Raw genomic sequence first — 21,473 nt, forward strand, 5'->3', positions numbered from 1 at the left:
TATTATATTTAACTACTATTATTTGTTTTGTGACCATTTCTATATAATTTGAACTCCTATTGTTCTTTAAGTATTGTACGTATAAATATGTATTTAATTTCTGTATAATTTTCTTTTGTTTCTTTTCTGTTACATTTTGACCATTAGGAATTCCTGTAATGCCACAATGATCCAAACTTTAAATAAATACCTAATATTTCTAGTAGAAAGAAAAATACGCGATTCCTATTGGTTGGCTGAAATTTTATGACCAATAAAAATTGCTCATTATAGCAAAGCTTTTCGACTAATCGGGATCGAAATTGAAGGCACAAACAAACAGTAATTGATGTTATGCAAATTGCGTTTTTCAAATGTGATAAAAAAAAATTGATCGTTCATTTGATGAATTTCTATCTTTACGTGATGCTTTACGATCGTGTTGACAGGATGATGACATCAATAGAAACCGGTGAGACATTAGTTCCATATTTTGAATTTAAGCGTGCACTTAAATCGACTTGGATAGTTTACTTTTCTGCATGTTCGATTAATCCTCTATGATCTAAGTGTTATATGTTTGTGTTTTCTTACAGCAATGAATACCGAAATAACATATATGTATTTATAGATGTCAAAGAGTAATGAAATATTTATTTTTAAAAATTATATATACTAAATTGCAGGATCATGCGTCACAAATCAAACATAACTAATTGCCATGTTATCGACGGGAAAACGACGGATTACATTATTATTGCCCGGCGCTTTGTAAGGAAAATGGTCGTGTTGACGGAAAAGCTCTCGTTCTTGCGCTATCCATCAATAATTGTCAAATTTATTCGGAATAGATTTACCGATCGGCCATTGTTCGCTAATGGATTCTCAGTAACGACCGGCGAGCAGTCGAGGCCAAGGCAAACAAATCAACCGAACGCCAACACAGTCGGAATTGCGAGTTATGCAAAACTCGTGCAAATATTGACGTTTGGGTCTTTTGTTGGAAACGGCTAGACGTGGATATAGCGTCTTGTGCACATTTTAACTGCGAAATTGCGAGCAAACACTTTCGAACTCGCTAAACACCGTAATATCCTGTTTGGCGTGAATATAACGAAGACGTAAAACGACCCCTCCCCGTTGCCGGGGACGAAACTAGATTATTTTTCCTAATTCGATGCGGCTGCTGGAGAGTGCATCAAAAGTGCACGCCACATGCAACGTCCCCCGTCCGTTTCTCGATATGACCCGGAGGGGTTGCATGTGCGTCAGATATGTACGTGCAAATGGGATTAGCGATAAATAAATAAATAAACAATGTCTGCAATGGCAATTTTGGGGGAAACGACCGTTGCGGTGCGTTTTCATCCCCTATCGCCCCACCTCCACATTCGTGTGTTTTTCGTGAGTAAGATGTTACCATTAATTTGGGTCGACAGGGATGCAGTTTGTCGCATTATATTACACTAAAACCACAAAAATACCATATAGAAATGATAAAGAAAATGGACACATCAACAAATGTTTCCTCCTGTTTTTATTTGCTATTTACAGACATATTATGTACTTGATGTGGCCAATCGCTAATCCCATTTTCTACTTTCTGTATCTAATAATTTGTTATATAGTTATAATATGTATCCATAAATATGTGCACATGTAAGTTTTCTCTTATTTCCATTGTATTAATAAATATCCAGTTTGTTTGTGTATTTGTTTAAGAACGGATTTAATATTTGCTATCATATTTAGTAAATATTAAATCTGTTATTATTATATATGTTACTTACTAAAGAATGGAAAAAAATTGTATGGGGATACCTTAGCCTCAGAAACAAGCCCCATAATGTATACAATAGTACCATGAGATATTTATAATGGTGTTGCATGGACTTGCAGAGGGAATTCAGAGATCGGAGTGAAAAACACAGCAGTGTGGTAGAGATGGTTTATTGTTCTTGATCCGTCAGCCTGCCAGCTCTAAATGAAGCACGGTCCAAATCCGCCTAATATTTATACCTAAGCGTGTACTCTCAACACAGAGAGGTTATTAGTCGATGGGTCGCGGGACCTTATTGGTTGTTATAGTATACAGCTTATTACTTACAGCGGAGCGAATTTTAGCTATGTAGCTAATTTAGCTAATTTAGCTAAATAACTTACTACAAAATATTTTATGACATATGTATGTAGATATTAAGACAACTGTGTATGTATAATATCAAATTGATACTGTACGAAATTGCGACTGTAAATACATATGTATGTATGTTCAATTGCTAGCTAGTTTATTTCATCGGGAAATTATTTACTTAGCAAAAGGTCAAAAACAAAATATGCATCCACAAGATATCTCGGGAGAGTGGTGGAAGTTGCAATGTGAGATTATGTAGAATTGAGTACACATGTATGAGATACATATAAGGATTATATCTAGATTTTGATTTATTAACCCTGTTGTAGGTATATTGAAAGATTCCATTTCAACTGTCTGGGGCACGTATTCAGAATGCTTGCCGAAGGTTGAAAAGATCCATTGAAATGATTAGACCATTGAAATGATAAAAAGCAAGTTGTAGTAGTAGAACAATAAGAACCTAATTAAGATGTTACAATCTTCAGCTAGGGTTGGATAATGGGATAGAAGAAATGTATAACGAGTAATATAATCCAAAAACCAATAACGTCTGAAAGAACATTTATTTGAATATGGGCAGGAAGTCACGGGGCGAAATTGATATGTGCGGGCCGGACACGTTTCAAGTTTTAATTGAATCGCGTTCGCGCGTCGCGAGTCGTGTCGTGTGTCGTCCGCATAATTTATTAACGTCGGACGACGTAATTAACGGCTGACGCGACGTTAATAACGCCGCTTCACCCCGGTAGCCGGAATCACAACGTCGACCCGCATTATTGCCTCCGAATCAAACCGTAATTAACGAATCGACTCGACCGGACACCACCACATATGTATTTGATAGCCGTCCGTTAATGGGTTAACGGAGGATCGAGGAATTTATTTAAAAAATAAACGAGCTTCGTACGACTATAATTATGGTTAACGAACTTGAAATACATGATTAAGAATTGCCAAATTACGATATCATGAAAGAAAATGGTCAAGGTGAAAAGCGTCACATGCAATCGTGACTGTTTGGACTACTGGTTGTCAAAATGCATGAGAAATGAAAATAAGAGAATCGATGCCTACTCATTATTTTATTTATTTTTTACATATATACCAGGAAGGTCTTACAGGTAAACCCCAATGCGCCTTCCTGGCCAATTACAAACAATGCAGCATTTTTATTACAAGTCGTTGAATTACGAGACACTGAAAAACTCACAAATTAACGACACATCTATGAATTGTACATAAATTTTATTGTACATTTATCATACTCAAATAGTGGTGACATTGTAGGTAGGAAGGATTTTTAGCCAATTTTTAAACGAGAACCGTTTCAACAATGAAATCAGAGAAAATTGGAAAACTCCGATAGGAAACGATCGACCTGTAGTCCCAAATATCCAAGTCTGACCGGCAGCACTACAGATGTACACTACAGAAATTCTTTTCAATCGAGGTCAGCTCATAGGATCGAACCTGGCGCCTCTTGGTCTTAAGCAGAAGCTTAACGACCGAGTTATGCTACTGGATAATGAAGTGTTTAAAATATAATCTTTCAATTTAAGAGCCTATTTGATTAAATTTATATCATCTATGATCAAGTATTGTGATCATGAGAAAATTTCTCTTCGAAATTTTTATCTAGCAATGATAGTAAACTTTCATTAGCGTTTTATATTCCGAATACTTAAAATTTACTTCTGATACTTCTATTACAAAGATTTCGATATCATCTTCGGTGTATAAATGTTTAATTACATATGTACATCAGAAGGCAAATTTGATGATGTTAGACCGACTTTCAACAGATTTTCCAAATGCAGCTTCATATGGGAACCGTTTGATTCCTGAATTGGATGCTCTATTTTTCATAAATTGGTCAATCCTCAGTCCTTTCTTTCTATTGGTGCTGTTATGGTCTAGCATCCAAGATGAAAGCATGTTTCCAATGTCCTGATTTGTGTGATGTGCTTTAACCGACTGAGATAGCGAAAATATATTTCTGATAATGAAAGTAAAATTTCAATGGGGAATACAGATTCACTGTAAAATGCACATACATACAAGCATAAGTATGTAATATTGATTCTGTTTATTTTGGAGTATTTTTTTATAAAAATGCAGGATATTCTGGGTTGACAATTCGAGATCAATAGATCATTATCATTAATAGTCCTCTTAAAAGAATCAGGAAATCTGCCGATTTCATAAAAATACGAAGAAAAATGTAACAAAAGTGAAATATTAACTAATATTACATATACTCATAGCACCAGCGCAAATATATTCCAAGGAAAACTAGCTTCAATTAAAAATTTGAGCAGTTAAGAAAAAGTATACATATTTGATTTGTACATATGTATTGTTTTCGATATATAAAGGAAATTATAGTGAAAAGTAATTAATTATAGTGGAAATTATACAAGTAAAATTATCTGGTAAAATTATTATACAAATAATTTCATTATTTGAAAACTTAAAGTTTCTTCTTCCTTTCGAAATTTTCATATTACACCCTATTATATACTCGAAAATGATAAATAAATACTGTAAAATAAAGAAAGACGCTAAATACAATATGTAGAAAGACAGTACGAAGCGAGCAATAACGGGTTAAAATTCTAAAAACAGACTAGTATGCAATGGGATAGTGCCACACATCAAGCTACATATAATATATCAACGATAGACGTCAAAGTCCATTGGGATTATGACATGCACATCCTGAAAGTGTCAGCGGATATATCCCCGGGGTAACGAATCAATTTCCACACATTAACACCCTGCTACCAAACGCGTCTACTCAATTAGACTCATATCCAATGTCTCATATAATATAGCATATGTGCGCATGTATACATATATAATATATAATATTATATTATTTTACCATGCATCAAAATTCGGATCTAATAACGAAAAACTTAACGACGAGCCAGCGCCATCGTAACGGGCATCAACAATGACGAAATAGCCGACTAAATTGCTATACTTTCGCATTTGCCCGCGTCATAATGGTGAGTAGTGCTGCCATAAATCCGGGCCGTTCTCGTCGGAACCGCTAAATTTCCCTGCATTTTCTATGGGGGTCACACGTTAATAAATAAAACGACGATGGCGATGGGGTTGGGTGAGTGCTGCGGGGGTGGGTAGTGTCGGAAAAGCGCGACGCCCGGCGTCATTTCCGCGCACCGGGTTTTTCCTCTCCGTTGGGAAATCTCGCGCACTCTCCTCGTCACTTTTCCGACGACGTAGACGCCGAGGAAACTGATCAAATTTTCATCTATTTGCCATTTTCACGCGTCGAAATGGAAATCCGTACCCGGAACGTTCAGCTTTAGTGAGTCTTTTAACAGTGGACTTCTATGTCAATTTTTCATAAATAAAAATACTAAATGTACATATTATATTTATATATGTACGTATGAAATGTTTATATTTACTTTATCTATGTACATATTTTGATGATATTTTAGCGGGATTATTATATGTGAATCAATTTGAAAAGTGAATACGTTTTTGAATCAAGTATTACTTTTCAACACTTAATATTTAATTTATTGGGAAAATAAAGCTTTTCTCTGTACACGACTAAGGGTCAAGCAAACACAATGTATTAGTCTTATTGACAAATTTCGTTGCCTTACGACCACTACCACGAATATGGCTCTTGTTTTAATGTGGGCATTGGCTTAGTTTTTTTTTTATTTATGTTTTGCCATACTATTTGTATGTTTTGCCCCTAAGCGACATTTATGGTTTTAAACTTGGGCATACATATATACATTTACAGACTATAAATTTGAAACTATATTCAAATAATGGTGACATATGAAGTGGATAAATTAGTTTTAACAATTTGCTGAGAAACCGTTTCAGCAATGAATCAGATAAATTGGCAAAATTTGATAGGAAACGATCGACTTGGAGTCACACATATTCAAATCTAACCAGCAGTATGTACTAATACTTATAAATAAAGTATTTTCAATTAAGGTCAAACCAGGGCTTGAATCAGTGAGCCTCTCAGTGAGCAATGACACTAAACATTGAGCATTAAAAACCGAGCTATACTGCTGGTGCTTTTTAACCAGAAAATTAAACTCCCTCAATGAATTTTAGAAAAGTGCAATTCCCTCGATGAATTTTCCCAAGGTTGATATTTTTTTGGACTAGAAATATGGAAATTCTCGGAAAAATCGTTTGCATAGTTTTCGAGAAAAAAATAGCATATGTATGTAGTATATGTATGTACATATCCATACTTCTAACAATGAATATACATATGTACATATATTGACTTAATATATATGTATACAGCTCGTTTGATAGTATAGGATTGCCTTTATAAATTAATTCCCCTATATTATTATGTGCCACAGTTCAAATTTATCCAGGTGTTATAATCGTATTCATATTACACACTGATAATATAGACAAGGCGTAAATATACATAGCTGAATGTGTTATACATTTAGCTTAAAAAAACACCGAAAAGTCTCAATTAAAAATTCAATTTAGTGCATGTATATACACATACATACATACATAGGTACAATATATAATTAAAATATTCGGTACAAATGATACAGGCACATATAAAATAGTGTTGCTGACGTATATTTTTAATACCCTTTAAGCCACTACTGTATAGGTACTTATACATATAAAATAACAAAAACACTACAGCAGAGAAAACATTTTTTTATAAAAAAATGTAGTACGATGTTCATTTTTTATACCACATGAAATTTTAAAAATGCACTATAATGACCAAGTATACAAATATATAAAAGCTTTCTATGCAACGGCACTATGCAATTTTAAACGTGGCCATGCATATTTTCGTGCACTTTTACATTTTAAGTAAATATGAAAATCCGAATGAAATAAAACTGACCGTGTTTTTATTACATATGTACGTAAGAGCTTACATTTACAAACCTCACAAATTAAGGTCACGCTGAATAAACCAAAGTAAAAATACAACAGAAAAAATACTCAAACGAATATTTTTGAAACTCAAATTCCAAATAGAAACATTGAAACATCCACCCTACGAAAATATTATGTAAATAATCTTACTTTTAAGTCTCAATAATGGACATAAAAGATCAAAAGTCGCAACGTATGACGCGTCGAATCGACCCCTACGCATCTAGGAAATGTCACTTTAATAGGCGTAACCAAAAGGAATAAAGTTGAAAAAAAAGTGCAGTGTGGCTTAACAGAGTAATGCACATCCATTTGCGGCTAATACGTCCCTGGAGGGGTTGCTGTGGGAGTCTCGGGAGGGTTGCAAAAGCCGCTATTTTGTTTCGCCGGGAGGGTTCGTTCAATATTCATTACGTACAAATCAATTCATTGCGGCCTAGAGAGAGGGTCTCTAAGGTATTGAGATGTGTCATGGTTGTTTTTAAAACTAACCCCCTGTCCTAAAAACTAGTATATTGTGGTAGGGGTGGTTGGATAGACAAACTTATCACACCCTCCTTTCGTATATTATATGCGCGTTGTCTAAATTGATTTCTTTTACGATCGACGCGGTACGGTTAATTAATTCGTTTTGTGCGGGTAGCTATGTTCGTATTCATGATGATACTTACATTTTTTAATGGTTCAGTATTTGTTATCTCATTTTAGGGCTCAGCTTTTAAGGATATGTATAATGTCAGATGTTAGACGTATCAATATGATATATGTATCTATGGGTGGATTTCACAAGTTATATTAAATCATTAAATTGCTCTAATGGATTTTCGACTCGTAAATACACGTTTATTAACTAACTATTCCCTAGCACTGAATCGATTAAATCTACCGCCTTCCTGAAAACTGTTGAAAGGAATCTGTCAATCAAACGACGCAATGATTCCATAGATACATACACCAACAACGCCAAAGAAATCAAATAAATACTATTTCGGATCGTTCATTACGCCCGTTTATCCAAGATTTGTTTATATACAAACAAAACGATGTAATTATTCAGAGGCGAAGCGCACATGTGCATTTAACCACAAACGCATACCCACATCGAATACAACACCGCTTCTGAGAAAGCTACTCGCTTATAACGAATTGTGAGGATCCACATGTCCTCCGAGTTTACATCGTGTAACCAAACAGACGCGGGGGAGGCACTCACAAAAGCGTAAAAATGCGACAGATCTCACTGTAAATATTTACCGATGGTTTCCTGTCGGGAATGCAACGAGATGCTACGAGCCCACATGCACCCGAGAACAACGACCCTCTTTGATGCTAATAAAAAAACCTCACAGGACTTCGATTTCTCAATGTTAAAAGTGTGCCAAATGAGCGTGTAAAACTTGCATGATTGTGATTTACATTGCCCGTTTGGAGAGAAGCCAGTAGTTCGAATGCGGACATTAATGGGTTAAATGCCACGTGAGATGTTAAATAGAGCGTCTTTTCGCAGCTATAAAAAAATAAGGTTAATGTGCAGCAGCTATTGTTGTGCAGAATAGACTCCCGAGCAATTTCCATTTTCAGGTTTAATTCTGAAAGCCTATACGTCCGCCGTACGTGATCCACCTACTAACGAGTCGCGCTGTATGTACTATTTTGCGAATTTAGGCAAACGTAGGGATTGTGAACATTTTCCTATTTTAGAATACGCAAATAAAACCTTACCTGCTACTGTTAATGTGGCGTTTCTGCTGACTGCTTTTCCGGCTACGTTTTGAGCTACGCACCAATACACGCCACCATCTTGCTCCTTTTTCCCATGTACAACTCTGAAATATCGATAAAAAGATAAATGTTAATATGGAAATATCAATTGATGAACAAATGTATATACATATAAATATGCATACTTTTGACTTGAATCTTAAATAATTTAACACAGCAATGCTTAAAGGTTTCTGAAAAACTCATAAATAAACTTCGAAGGAGCTTAGACTTTTTCCCAATTTACTAACAGGTTATCAATCTGGCCCTTAATTTAAGAAGTGCCTATGTTATACTGTTACTTGATAATGTGTCACATTTTTATGTTGACATAGATATTGAATGGGAATTTCAATAATTAAAAATATGATAATACTTTGATTCAATTTGTCAAGTTTTGGCAACTGCACTTTTTAAACTAGGTCCAGAAATATTTATATCTAAAACGACACTTCTCAGTTTAAGATACAGTGCATTTTTTTCCTTAAAGGGGGCCGTTCAAGGAGCAATTTATCGCTCGATAAATTGCTTGCTACGAAATTATTAGTAATAGACAGTACGTCTATTACTAATGATTTAGATATTTAGAGTATTAAGGTATTTAGAGTAATAAATCAAGTAACTAATCGATCGAATTCGTCTCTAAGAATCTTTTGTAGAACGAAAATCGTTTAATCAAAATGTATTGACAAAAAAATTGTGTCTCTTCCATTCACATTACATATTATACATATATCTATGATATGTAATGTGAATATAAAAATTCGATAAATCAATAGTTAAAAAAAGTATTGAGTATACATAGCTACGAATAAATTTTCTATAATAACTTGATATCTATATATGTATATACAGTCACGAAAATGGAAAGTGGAACAAGGAGATTATGCGTAAAATTTCAGTTTTAAATGTTTAAAACCAACACACAAAGTCGTTAAAATAGTAGATAATATCATAGTGCACTATTTAAAAAAGAGGAGTGTTAAAAATATATTGCAGAAAGGGGGCGAGAAAAGTTTTATGGCTGATTGGTTTTAACGACAGTGTGTCGGTGTCGCGCAAGAATGATATTTGGGATTAAAATAACAGTTTAAATGTACATTTTTCATTTTATTTCAGTCATATAAACTATTAACAAATTAATAAAAAAGAAATTAATATTTGGTTGCTGCTCCTTTTGCTTTTATCACAGCTTTTATTCTACTAGGCATGGAATCTATCAAAACTCTCAGAATTTCAATCGAGAATTCATCGTACCACACTTTTTCTATTATTTTCTTTAATGAGTGTACAGATTTGATGTTATATTTATTAATTCGGCACTTAATGGCCATCCAGAGGCCTTCTATCGGGTTCAAATCGGGACTATTTCCTGACCATGTTAGTGTGGAAACTCCCAATTTCTGCAAATAATCCCGTACCTGCAGAAAATTCATGAAAATACTTCAGTTTTTTGCTTGAAATCTTATTAATGACATTCAACAGCATTAAAAAATAATGATAATTACCATTTTAGCTCTATGACAAAGCGCAGAGTCATCTTGAAAAATAACATCATCAAAATGTGAAAGGTGGTTTTCCATCGATGGAATGAAACTTTCTTCCAAAATTTTTTTATACATTATTCCGTTGACAAATCCTTGGACAAACTTCATGTGACCAATTCCAGAATAAGAAAAGCATCCCCAGACCATTTGACTTGGAGGATGCTTCACTATTGCTGATAGGATGCTGGGTGCAATTTTGTTTGTATCTTTCTCCAACTTTGCGTCGAACATATTGATATCCATCAGAGCTGAACAGGTTAAATTTGGATTCATCCGAAAACATGACTTGTCACCAATCCAATGACATCCAATTTTTATGCCTTTTTGCCCATTCTAATCGAGTCAGCATCATTTTTATCGTTAAAAGTGGTTTTTTCGCAGGTCTCCGAGCGTAAAGTCCTGCTTCTCGAAGTCGATTTTTTATAATTTGGGCACATATTTTGATCGAAAATTCACTGGAGAGGTCTCTTCTTATCTCTACAGCAGTTTTAAATCGCTGCTGTAAAGATAAACGATAAAATTCTGAGAGTTTTGATAGATTCCATGCCTAGTAGAATAAAAGCTGTGATAAAAGCAAAAGGAGCCGCAACCAAATATTTATTTCTTTTTTATTAATTTGTAAATAGTTTATATGATCGAAATAAAATGAAAAATGTACATGTAAACTGTTATTTTAATCCCAAATATCATTCTTGCGCGACATCGACAGACCGTCGTTAAAACCAATCAGCCATAAAACTTGTCTCGCCCCCTTTCTGTTATATAATTTTAACACTTATCTTCTTTAAATAGTGCACTACGATATCATCTACTATTTTAACGACTTTGGGTGTTGGTTTTAAACATTTAAAGCTGAAATTTTACGCATAATCTCCTTGTTCCACTTTCCATTTTCGTGACTGTATGTATATGAAAATAAATGTCTGTCTGCTGTGTGTCTCGAATAGACTGCTAAACCACTAAACCGACTACGATGGAATTATCAGGATTAGTTGTATGCATGTCCGGGAAGATTACTGTGAAAAAAAATCGCCCAAAAACGGGAATGGAAACGGGAAAAACGGCAATGAGTGTCATTGCAACCCAATAATTTCAAATGTGTTCGCTGCCTGCGTTTTTCCAACAAATGGGAACGGGAACGAGAACGGAAACGGGAACGGGAATTGCATGCGTTATTGTGACATTGCAACGCATGCCGGGTTCAGCTAATAATATATAATAATAACTTTATATTGCCTTTTTTAACCGATTGTATTATTTTGTGAGTAATAATGCACATTCCCAAGTGATTGCTTTAAGGTTGATATGAATTATTCGAATGGTTTGAAAATCTATAAACAAACAATTCTTTACTATTTCATTTATTTATCAGGATTGAAAAACAGAATTCGAAAACAAAGTTTTTTGAATTTCAATTCTAATACATAAGGAGTACACATATTGACATCCAATTGTACAAATGTGGTAATGGAAATACGGATAATACGATTCTAGTTAGAGTTTAGATTGATTTCGATTCAATTATCAATCCATTTATCTGTTTGAATACGTTCTATCAATATGATCAAGCACGCGTGCCAGCGTTTAGTTTCCCCTGAATTCGAGCAGGGCGTGTCATTAGCTGCGGCTTACTGAGCAGCGGTGGTGAACCGATGGCCGGGGTGCCATTAAATGGACCCGCATTAAAACCAACGTCCACCGATTCCACCTGATTTACTGAATAGCACCACGGCTCCAGCCGCCGAAATGTACACCCAAACCTGATTCGACAAGCGGTGGTTCCGATAATTAACTTGCACTTTATATTAGTGCGAATTTAAACTGTTTTCCATTTTGGGTATTACTGTGAAAATTAGCACTACATATATACTATAATTGAAACGAATCATAATCATATAAAGTATAATATTATTCAAAGCCGATTAAACTCGAACGTTTCAAAATTCTTTCGAATATGGGAGTGAGTATCAATGGTAAGCTTATTAAACTGTATACAAAAATGGATTAAATGGCATGTTAAATTTATATTTTCAATAATAAAGAAGAAGTTGAAAACAAGCTTTTATGAATAATAATCAAGAACTTCGTTCTACTTCAAATCATTTCAAATTTTGAAGAAATATCCTAAAAGATTTTGCCAAATATAAAGTTCTATATTATTGCTCATAGAGAGCACAGTTTCAATCACTTTAAATTGAAAATATTTTTAAAAAGTTTTCAACTTTACTTTATAAAGTCAATGCCGATCTGTTCAAGAACTATTTTGCATAAAAATCTTATGAAAGTTGATCAAAATCTTCACTCGGTTTTCACTGGTTTCTTATCGGTTTTCACTGTGGTCTGCTACTAAATCAAATCAAATCGTTATCCTAAATTGTAACGCGTATGAAACCAGATTTGTTTTATTTGAAACAAAAATAAAATTTTTCTTTTATCTTTTAGAAATATTCAAAGTCCACTATGTAAAATTTAAATTGATAAAATACTGTGATCTATAAAACAATCTTCATTCTCTTGAGAACGAAATGTAAATATGGGTTTTATGTGAAACATATGTAATATTCAAAGTATTTGATATTCAGTTACATATGTGTTGTATATTATATTCATGAAAATGGTACATAAAACTGACCGTAAAGATTGCTACGACTGAAATAAAACCTTTATATATTTTATATGAGCGGTAACGGTCGAAAATCTAGCAGCTAGATAGAGTCTTTTGATTAAACGTAGGCGTTAATAATCTGGAAAAGTGGAGGCATGCCAAGGTTGCAGCCGGAAAAGCGGCTGGTCCAGAGCCAAATAGGTTAATAGGGAAAAACCAACAATGTACACAACCTACATACACAGCCTGACGCTACCTACATAAAATTATTACACCATCGATCGATACCACTATCCCAGTACATACATATATAATAAATCGAACGAAACAATAACCTACATTTTCACACACTCAAAGGTGAAGCGGAAAAGTTCACCCCGAAAAAATTCCGCGAATGCGACAAGTGCCCGTTAATTTGACCAGTCGTATACTTGGTATCTCCCATTGTGCTCCTATGATTTATTTCGGCCATTATTTGCGATTTCTCCTTCTCGTTCCAATTCTTTTTTTTTCGAACGTCTTCGACGGGTGCCTGAAACCCCATCAAACTTTCACGCAAAAGTTGAACGAAACTTTCGAAACATGCCAAGAGCATTTTCCTCGTGTTATTGGATTGGAAGACGGGGTATGTGTGTCACTCAGGGTAAAAACTTTCAACGCGTCAAAACCCGCAATTAATACGTGCTATATATTGTACATAATAATATATTGTACCCAGGGCTTGTAATATACCTACGATACTGGGGGTTATAGGATTCTTAATAACGTCGTAAATTTATCTGTTGTCACAAAGCACATTCCCCTGAGACACGTGACATATATGAATTATATATCGTATCCTCTCCCTCCCCCTGTGTATGTCTTCGAGGGTAGGGGGAGTTTTCCGAGGAAAACTTACCGCCAACAAAAAGAATCGTTTTTCACGATGTGTTACAAGAATAACCCACGACAGTGGGAATATTCGCCGTGCAAATGAATTATTGCTGTTATCATTGTTTTTGGAAGATAAACAGACTATTTAACAAGGTGTTGGAGCTAAGCTCCATCTCCAGCTTTTGGCTACAGCCTATATAAAGGTTTAGATATGTACATTTATATTACATCTCTAAGATCTGAAGCGAAATTAATAAAATAATTCTCACACTCACGTTGCCATGATGCCTTTGCGGATAACCCCTAAGCAACACTTATGATATTAAACTTGTAAATATAAAAAAATATGGATTAGTTGTTTTACCCGACTTTACTCTTTATTTGTAATATAAACAGCGTAAACATGACAAATCTAATAGTAAATATTCATTTGTTTTTTTATGAAATTTATTTGAATCGAAAAAAAATCGACTCATCGTCATAGAAATTTTGACTTGTTTACGAAGTTACCAACCAATGATACTTACATACATATAAAGTCTCTTTCGAAATTATATATTAGATACATTTGAAATCATATTAAAATAGTGGCAACAATTAGTAGGTGGGATGATTTTGGCAAACTGATTATAAACCTTTTAAACAATAAAATCAGATAAAATAGCAAACTATGATGGGCAACGATCGACTTGGAGTCATAAATACCCAAGTCTGACCAGCAGTACTGCAGAAATACTTGAAATAATTTTTTTTCAATCGAGGTTGGCATTAACGCAACCACCGAGTTATACTGAAATAAAAAGGAATTTAAACTTCCGGAACTAAATTTTTAATTTGAAATATTAAATTTTCGGAACTTAAAAAGGAATCCGAAACCGGAAATTTAACAGGAATCCACAACGGGAACTGAAAAAAGAAATCAAGATCAGGAACTGAAACAGGAACCCAGATTCGGAATCGATCGAACACATTCGTGAAAATGGTTTCACTCGTGGGGTGAACGCAAATATTTGATCATGTGTTCGATCGCCGTCATAATCATCATCGTATTTTTTTTCAAATTCCCTAAAAATATAATTAATTTAATATATATATTTAATTGTTTAATATGGAAAAAAATGATACAAACCTTCGCTAAATAAATTTAGATAATGTATGTGTAAGGTCGAAGACAACTGTAAAGCAGTTGTATTCCAATTTTCAATTTAATGGATAGAAAGGTTTAGCAGTTATCTTTAGTTTACAAAATCTAATTCCCCCGATATATTTATTAACAAAAAATAGACTAGAAGAATCGACGTACAACAAATATATAAAAGATGGTTTAAAATGATTATGAATAAGTTGAAGTGGAATTGGCTACTTAAAAAGATTGGCCCAAAAAGCAATTCCATAAAAAAACATTTAATATAAATAAAATCTGGAGGTATCTTAACTAAAATCAGAAAGCATCTAGAAAAAAATATATTAATATTTAGTATCGATATCTGTGATATTCGACTCTGGAATAGATGATACTAAAAAAAACTAAAAAGCTTACCCTCGTTCAAGCAACATTCATTTCGATTCATGAAAGAGTTGCCTCTATGTATTGCTGGAAACCTCAGTGTATTGAAATAAAATAAATTTTCTGCGCCATCTAACTGCTAGTCGAGCGAAAAACTTTTCCAAAGGGAAAAGCCAAGCGCTAAAGGAAAAGCGGGAAAAGTCGAAATAAAAAAAAATACGAGAAAAAAAGATCCAGACTGCCATTGGGCGCCATCGATAATTTGATAAAAGGAAAAACAGAGTACGTATACATATGTACATACACACATGACGCAAAAAAAAAAGCTTCGAAAGCGAATACTTTTATCTAAGCATAGACCGCAAGAACAAATACTAATGTCGGTAAACACACTAGAAATTAAGCAAGAGAAAAAAATTACACACCTCAAGAAAAACAACGATCCTTCGAGCAACACCCGATGACTCTTCGTATCAGTGTCTGATGTAATCACCAATTCACCATCTTTGAACCATTCTATTGTGGGTTTCGGTTTGCCCTCTGCCTTACAATTAAGGGTCACCGGTTCGTTTTTAGCCACGACGATATCCGACGGGTGTTCAGTTATCCTCGGAGATCTGTATTGTCCTGAAAAGAAAAACAAAAAACAACGAATTAGTACAAAGAAATTAGCCATAATTTAATTTGCCTCGAGGAACCTGTTCGGGGATTGGAAATGGAGAGAAAAAACGTGTAATTAAATCGAGCTATCTCAGTTTTAAGTTCGACCTAATTTACGGAACCGCCTATGTAATAAATTATGCGGTAAATTGAATTAGACGTAATCCACGTTTGTTATGGTCGTAAATTGTGCACACCCTCCAGTCGGAATACTAATGCGAAAGCTTTTAAAAAATCGCGAAAACGCGACAGCGCGAAAAAAACCGGTCTTCCGGTCGGTCGGTAACGGAAACGGCAATGGTATCGTGTAAAACAATGGTCTATAAAACGGAGATAACGAAGAAAAAAAACGCGAAAAAGTCTGTGCGATCTGAGGCGAAATTGGACTCTTACGTATAATATGTATGTACGTATTACATTCAGACTTATTAGTCAAATTCTAAATCTAATAAGGTACATTTCATATACCTTTATCATATAATTTTCATTGCTTCCGAGATATCATATTGCTGTAACTTATTCAATTATTCATTCTTCTTTGGAGAGCTTTTCACGCTATAAAAAAACTAGTCGGAAAACTTCGACGTAGAACAACGGCAGAAATTCAATAATGCAGCACTTAAAAGCTTAGTCCGGAAAAGTTAATTATTTTAATGGACTTCTCAAAAGAGTATTTGACATCGTTCAACTTCGATAATGTTGTATAAATATACTTAAAATGGGGTAGGATTTAATATTAAACACGTAAGTGTTTTATATGAGTTACGTAATGCTTCAGTTTAGTGATGGTTTGTATTACATACATACATATATGTATGTATATTTATCCGAGACAAGAGAGAAGAGCTGTTTTACGACTCGTACATTATTAATAAATGGCATCCATTAAATGCATTTTGTACTAAGTGCGCCCATCTGTGTCCGCATCGTCGGACTAAATATAAAAAGAAATAATCAAAGTGCAATGAAATCAATTATATCCACATACATAATATATTAAATTGTCTTTATATTAGAATTAAATAAAATTCCACTTAGAAAAATCATATTTCGATAATTCTTGTGGATTAATAACAAAAATTCGTTTATTTTATCGAGGTAAGCCAGTTATCAATAGAATTTTTGAAGAATAGTCGAAATATGATTTTTCTAAGTGGAATTTTATTTAATTCTCATATAAAGACAATTTAATTTATTATCCCTATTAGTTCAATTCAGATTCGTGTTAATACGAGTAAATAATTGTACGAGATGTTAACTCGCAATTTTACCGATTTAAAATTCAGCACACTTCCAATTAACCCTTTTAAACGAAAACAAAAAATAATGTGGCTAGATCACTATCCCAATAAACATGTTTCAACAGAAAATACTCAATATAAAATAGTATTAACAGTGGGGAAAAATCCCAAGTGAAAATACGTACTTTTGACTTTTGATTTGAACTGGACGACTACTTAGAGAGATTTGAAAGCTGAAAAGTACTACAAATGAAAGATAAAATACCTGACTATAGATTCCAATATTCATTTTGAACAGGAAATTGACAGATTTTTAGACATCGACCGAACAACACCAAAATATAGAAAAATCGTGTGATTTAAAAAACACATTTGTATGTATATCTCCAAATCTCGAGCCAATCAACATTTTTTATTACCAGATTCGTGTTTACTGGGCATAGATCTCTAAGAAAAGTCATATCTCGTCTCTGAACCATTTTTCGTGGTGAACAGTGTAATTAGTGGATTGAAAACGAATGTATGTATGTACATACATGAGAAAGTGTACATAAAAGCTTGTAACATTATGTTTATATTTTTATAATTTATCTATAGTGAAAAATCGTAATAAATAAATAAAATATGAGACGAGAGTAAATAAGAGTGAAAAAAATAACTGTTATAACTAGAGGTAGGATAGTCACAGTGCTATCCATTGTTCGGCAAAGCTTTAACAATGCATTTACAACCTTTGAACAATACACGGCCCCCTCAGGCTCCGGTGACTATTTATAACTGCTCAACTGTTTAGCGTGTGAGTTTTGAACGGGTGGTAGAAAGACGTGTTTGGATAGCAAGCTGTCATCGCCTCAATCTGACTTCCGATAGTTAAATTTCTCTAGATCCATGTCGGAGACATGTACTTATGTATGTACTTATAATGTACTTCAACGTTAGCTAACCCTCTATGTTGGTAAGATATCAAAACGACCTGAAAAGTGAAAACTGTGAAAAGCCAGGAGTATCACTGAACTAACAGAGTGAATCTAATAAAAAGCTTATAAATCAATTATTTATTCCAATTATCACCATTCTCGCGGTTTTTTAATTTTCATGGGAATTTTTATTTTATTTTTTACTCATAGCATACCCACCGTATAAAACAAATTTGCTATCTATGTACATATGTATGTACATATACGTATACATATTATATTTATATACATATTTAAAAATTGATGTAATACACATAGTTTTTATATCTACTGAATTCTGGAAGAATAAAGGAAAGAATGGACAAATAGTTACATACATTTTTGTATATTTGTATAGTATATAAATATCTACATACATATGTACATATGTATGTTGTAAATTTTGTATGAAGCATCTGTAGAAAAATTTGAGTAGAACCTAACTCTTTCCAACATCTATAAATCATTAATTCAAGTTGAGTTTCTAAAAATAGGTCTAAAATATCGATCGAAAATCCGCGAAAGGGTTGAATAAAGCTGCAGCGTTTCCTAGATAGGAGAGGTGCGTGCGCTCCGCAGGCGAGAAAGCTCCGCACGAAAGCCTCGCAGAAAGCCCCCGGGATCAGACCAGATCTGGAAAGCACGGCTGCTCGGGGAGGCGACGGGAAGGGGGAATTTTTCAAGTGAAAATAAGTTCCATGGAGTCTGGTCACGTGTGGCCGCGTATCCGTGGGGGGATGAGACCGCGTGAAATATGGCCGCGGCAAAATAAATAATATAAATTCTCCTATTGAGATGACGATGCATAAAGAACCCGGGCCAACTCCACCGTCTTACATCTTCAGACCGAATGAGATACGACTTCGTTTTCAACCATGCCTACCCCTCCTCCCCCCCTCCTTTCCTCTTCTCCCTTTCCATCTTCATCTTTCCGCCTGTGCCGTCCGCCTTCCGACACTTCCCCTGATTTTTTTTTTGCCTGGCCAGAATCCTCTTTCGGGCTTCTATTACGAAAATTGAGTATTTTGCCTCGAACGTGTTCTGGTTATGAGTTCCATTAGGTCGCATTTAATAAAATATATACCCAGAAATGTAATATCTCCAATACAAAAAGGGGAAAAAATGAACGAAAATGAAAGAATTAGGACGCGAGTCCTTTAATAAATGATTTGCGAATATCTAATATGTAATTTCGTCTTAGATGTATCTGAGTATGTAAGGGTCGTTGGTATCGTCGAAAGCAAATCAAAATTTCTATGACAAAGATTCGATATGGTTTCTATTCGATATATATTTTTTTCAATTCAAATAAATTTAATAAAAAAACAAATGAATATTTACTATTGATTCGCCATATTTAAGCTGTTTATATTACAAATACTGAGCGAAGCCGGGTAAAACAACTAATTTATTATTTATGTTTTTTAAGAAATGAACTAAATTATAAACAAAAATAATAGATTTTGATATAAAATATTTTTAAATTGAAATATATTATAGGTACATATGTGCATATGTGTAGTCAGAAACTTACATATACAATGTACATATGTAACACAAATTATACTTTCAGAAAACCATAAATGCATAATTTGTTTGAAAATTGTTTATGTAAATAATATATTGAAAATATATTACGCTTTGAATAAATGAATGAATACATATGTATATACAAAATCCGTATTTCTATCTAATTCGTATTTCTTGTATATTATTGCAGATTGATTAAAGCAAATTGATCTCTTCTGGAGAGCTTTTGATTAAAATTTATGACAGAGAGTGGTATGTGACCGTGTTTTTTTTTTATATAGTTTTGCACATACAAATAAACGCTAGCACGTTAATCAATACCGTCGCAATCCTTGGCCAAATTCACCCACTGGAGTGTTTTCGGTGATATTTTATCCTTGTATTGACATAAACTAAAAAGTGATCGAAAAAGGTGATTCGCATATTTGAAGAGATGTAGGAGAAGCTTGTCGAAATAATAAGATCATACAAATTAATAATGACGTAAAGGTACGTCACAGCTGGATACCACGAGCACGTCCTGTGCCAAACTTTTTGGGTATGTTCTTACCACCACAGCTTTATGTATTAAAATTGATTCTATCAAAATATATACAATGTAATGAGTTTATATGAAATGTGGGTAATTAATTAGAGGCACAAGCCTGGGCAAAACGAGATGATTATAACACATAAGCAGTCGCTTAGAAAAAGTTCTAAAAAAATTAATATACAAAGGAAGATCTTTCAGCGTACAAAACACACACACACACACACACATAGGGAAAAAATAGAAAGAAAAAAGGTAGGAAAAAGTACAGAAACGGTCGTGGAGGAAGCCGGCCGGTGCACGTTTTAATACACAGCCGTAATTTATGAGCTTACACCGCTTTTCCGGAACGCAGGATACGATTTTCCCCCGGGCGAGTTTTCCCCGGCAAAATTTTTCACGACACGTTTTTCGCCCTTGGGTAAAACGCGCAAACAGTTCTCTCACCGAACAGTTTCCTTTTTGAAAACTTTTAAAATCGTTTGATAACCGTTCGGAGACTATTAATCATATAACAGTATTTTTTCGTTAGAAAAATTACACCCCTTAAACTTTGATATAAAGAGCTTAAATCATTCTTAGGGAAACGATATCTTACAATTATTATTTGATCAACTCTTTCGCTAACAATCGTTATACTTATTAATGATAAATATTACAAGAACTATAACAATACATTATCATATTCATGATGACTAATTCAAAATTTATAAACAAGCGATTCTTCAATTTATATTGAAATATATTCCAATAGAATGCGATTAAAAGTTTAATTCAACATAAAACCAAATATACGTATAACACATACAAAGTAGCGTATTTTATCTGCGAAACCGAGCGCACAGGTGAGTTATCTTCTAAAATAAAAGTGCTTTTTCGCCAGTGCGCGTCCACCTGGCAGATCTCTGAGTATTATTAACAGTTAAGTTTATGATCTCCTTTCTGGATATTACGACGGCGATATAAAGTGCCATCGAAGATTTACAAGGATACCTAACCCACGGAGCATACATTTATTTACCGAAACGCACTAGACAAGACACTGATGCGAAAATATCTATAAACACGCCCGTTAAAATATCGATGAAATTATGCATTAAACACGTCTGTATTTGAAAACGTACATAATTTATGGCGTATTATAAGGGTCTGCGGGATGGAAATCGAATGTGAGCGTTTATGGCGTTCCGAGGAAAGTAGATAAATTTACTTACGAACG

General features: G+C 34.0%; 1 protein-coding gene across 1 annotated transcript in view; it reads right to left on the minus strand.

Moving 5' to 3' along the window:
* Positions 1 to 20,944, minus strand: part of LOC143912367 (roundabout homolog 2-like) — a 139,221-nt gene extending 118,277 nt beyond the window's left edge. The window contains exons 1-8 of the mRNA XM_077431648.1: positions 20,931 to 20,944; positions 20,796 to 20,877; positions 20,702 to 20,754; positions 19,043 to 19,199; positions 16,416 to 16,437; positions 16,196 to 16,318; positions 15,764 to 15,965; positions 8,768 to 8,871 (exon numbers count right to left, since the gene is read on the minus strand). Coding sequence (XP_077287774.1) covers positions 8,768 to 8,871; positions 15,764 to 15,965; positions 16,196 to 16,318; positions 16,416 to 16,437; positions 19,043 to 19,199; positions 20,702 to 20,754; positions 20,796 to 20,877; positions 20,931 to 20,944 — 757 coding nt within the window. The remainder of the gene's footprint in view (positions 1 to 8,767; positions 8,872 to 15,763; positions 15,966 to 16,195; positions 16,319 to 16,415; positions 16,438 to 19,042; positions 19,200 to 20,701; positions 20,755 to 20,795; positions 20,878 to 20,930) is intronic.
* Positions 20,945 to 21,473: the final 529 nt, after the last annotated feature.

This window comes from Arctopsyche grandis, chromosome 5, assembly GCF_051622035.1.
Source record: "Arctopsyche grandis isolate Sample6627 chromosome 5, ASM5162203v2, whole genome shotgun sequence".
Classification (NCBI taxonomy): Eukaryota; Metazoa; Arthropoda; class Insecta; order Trichoptera; family Hydropsychidae; genus Arctopsyche; species Arctopsyche grandis.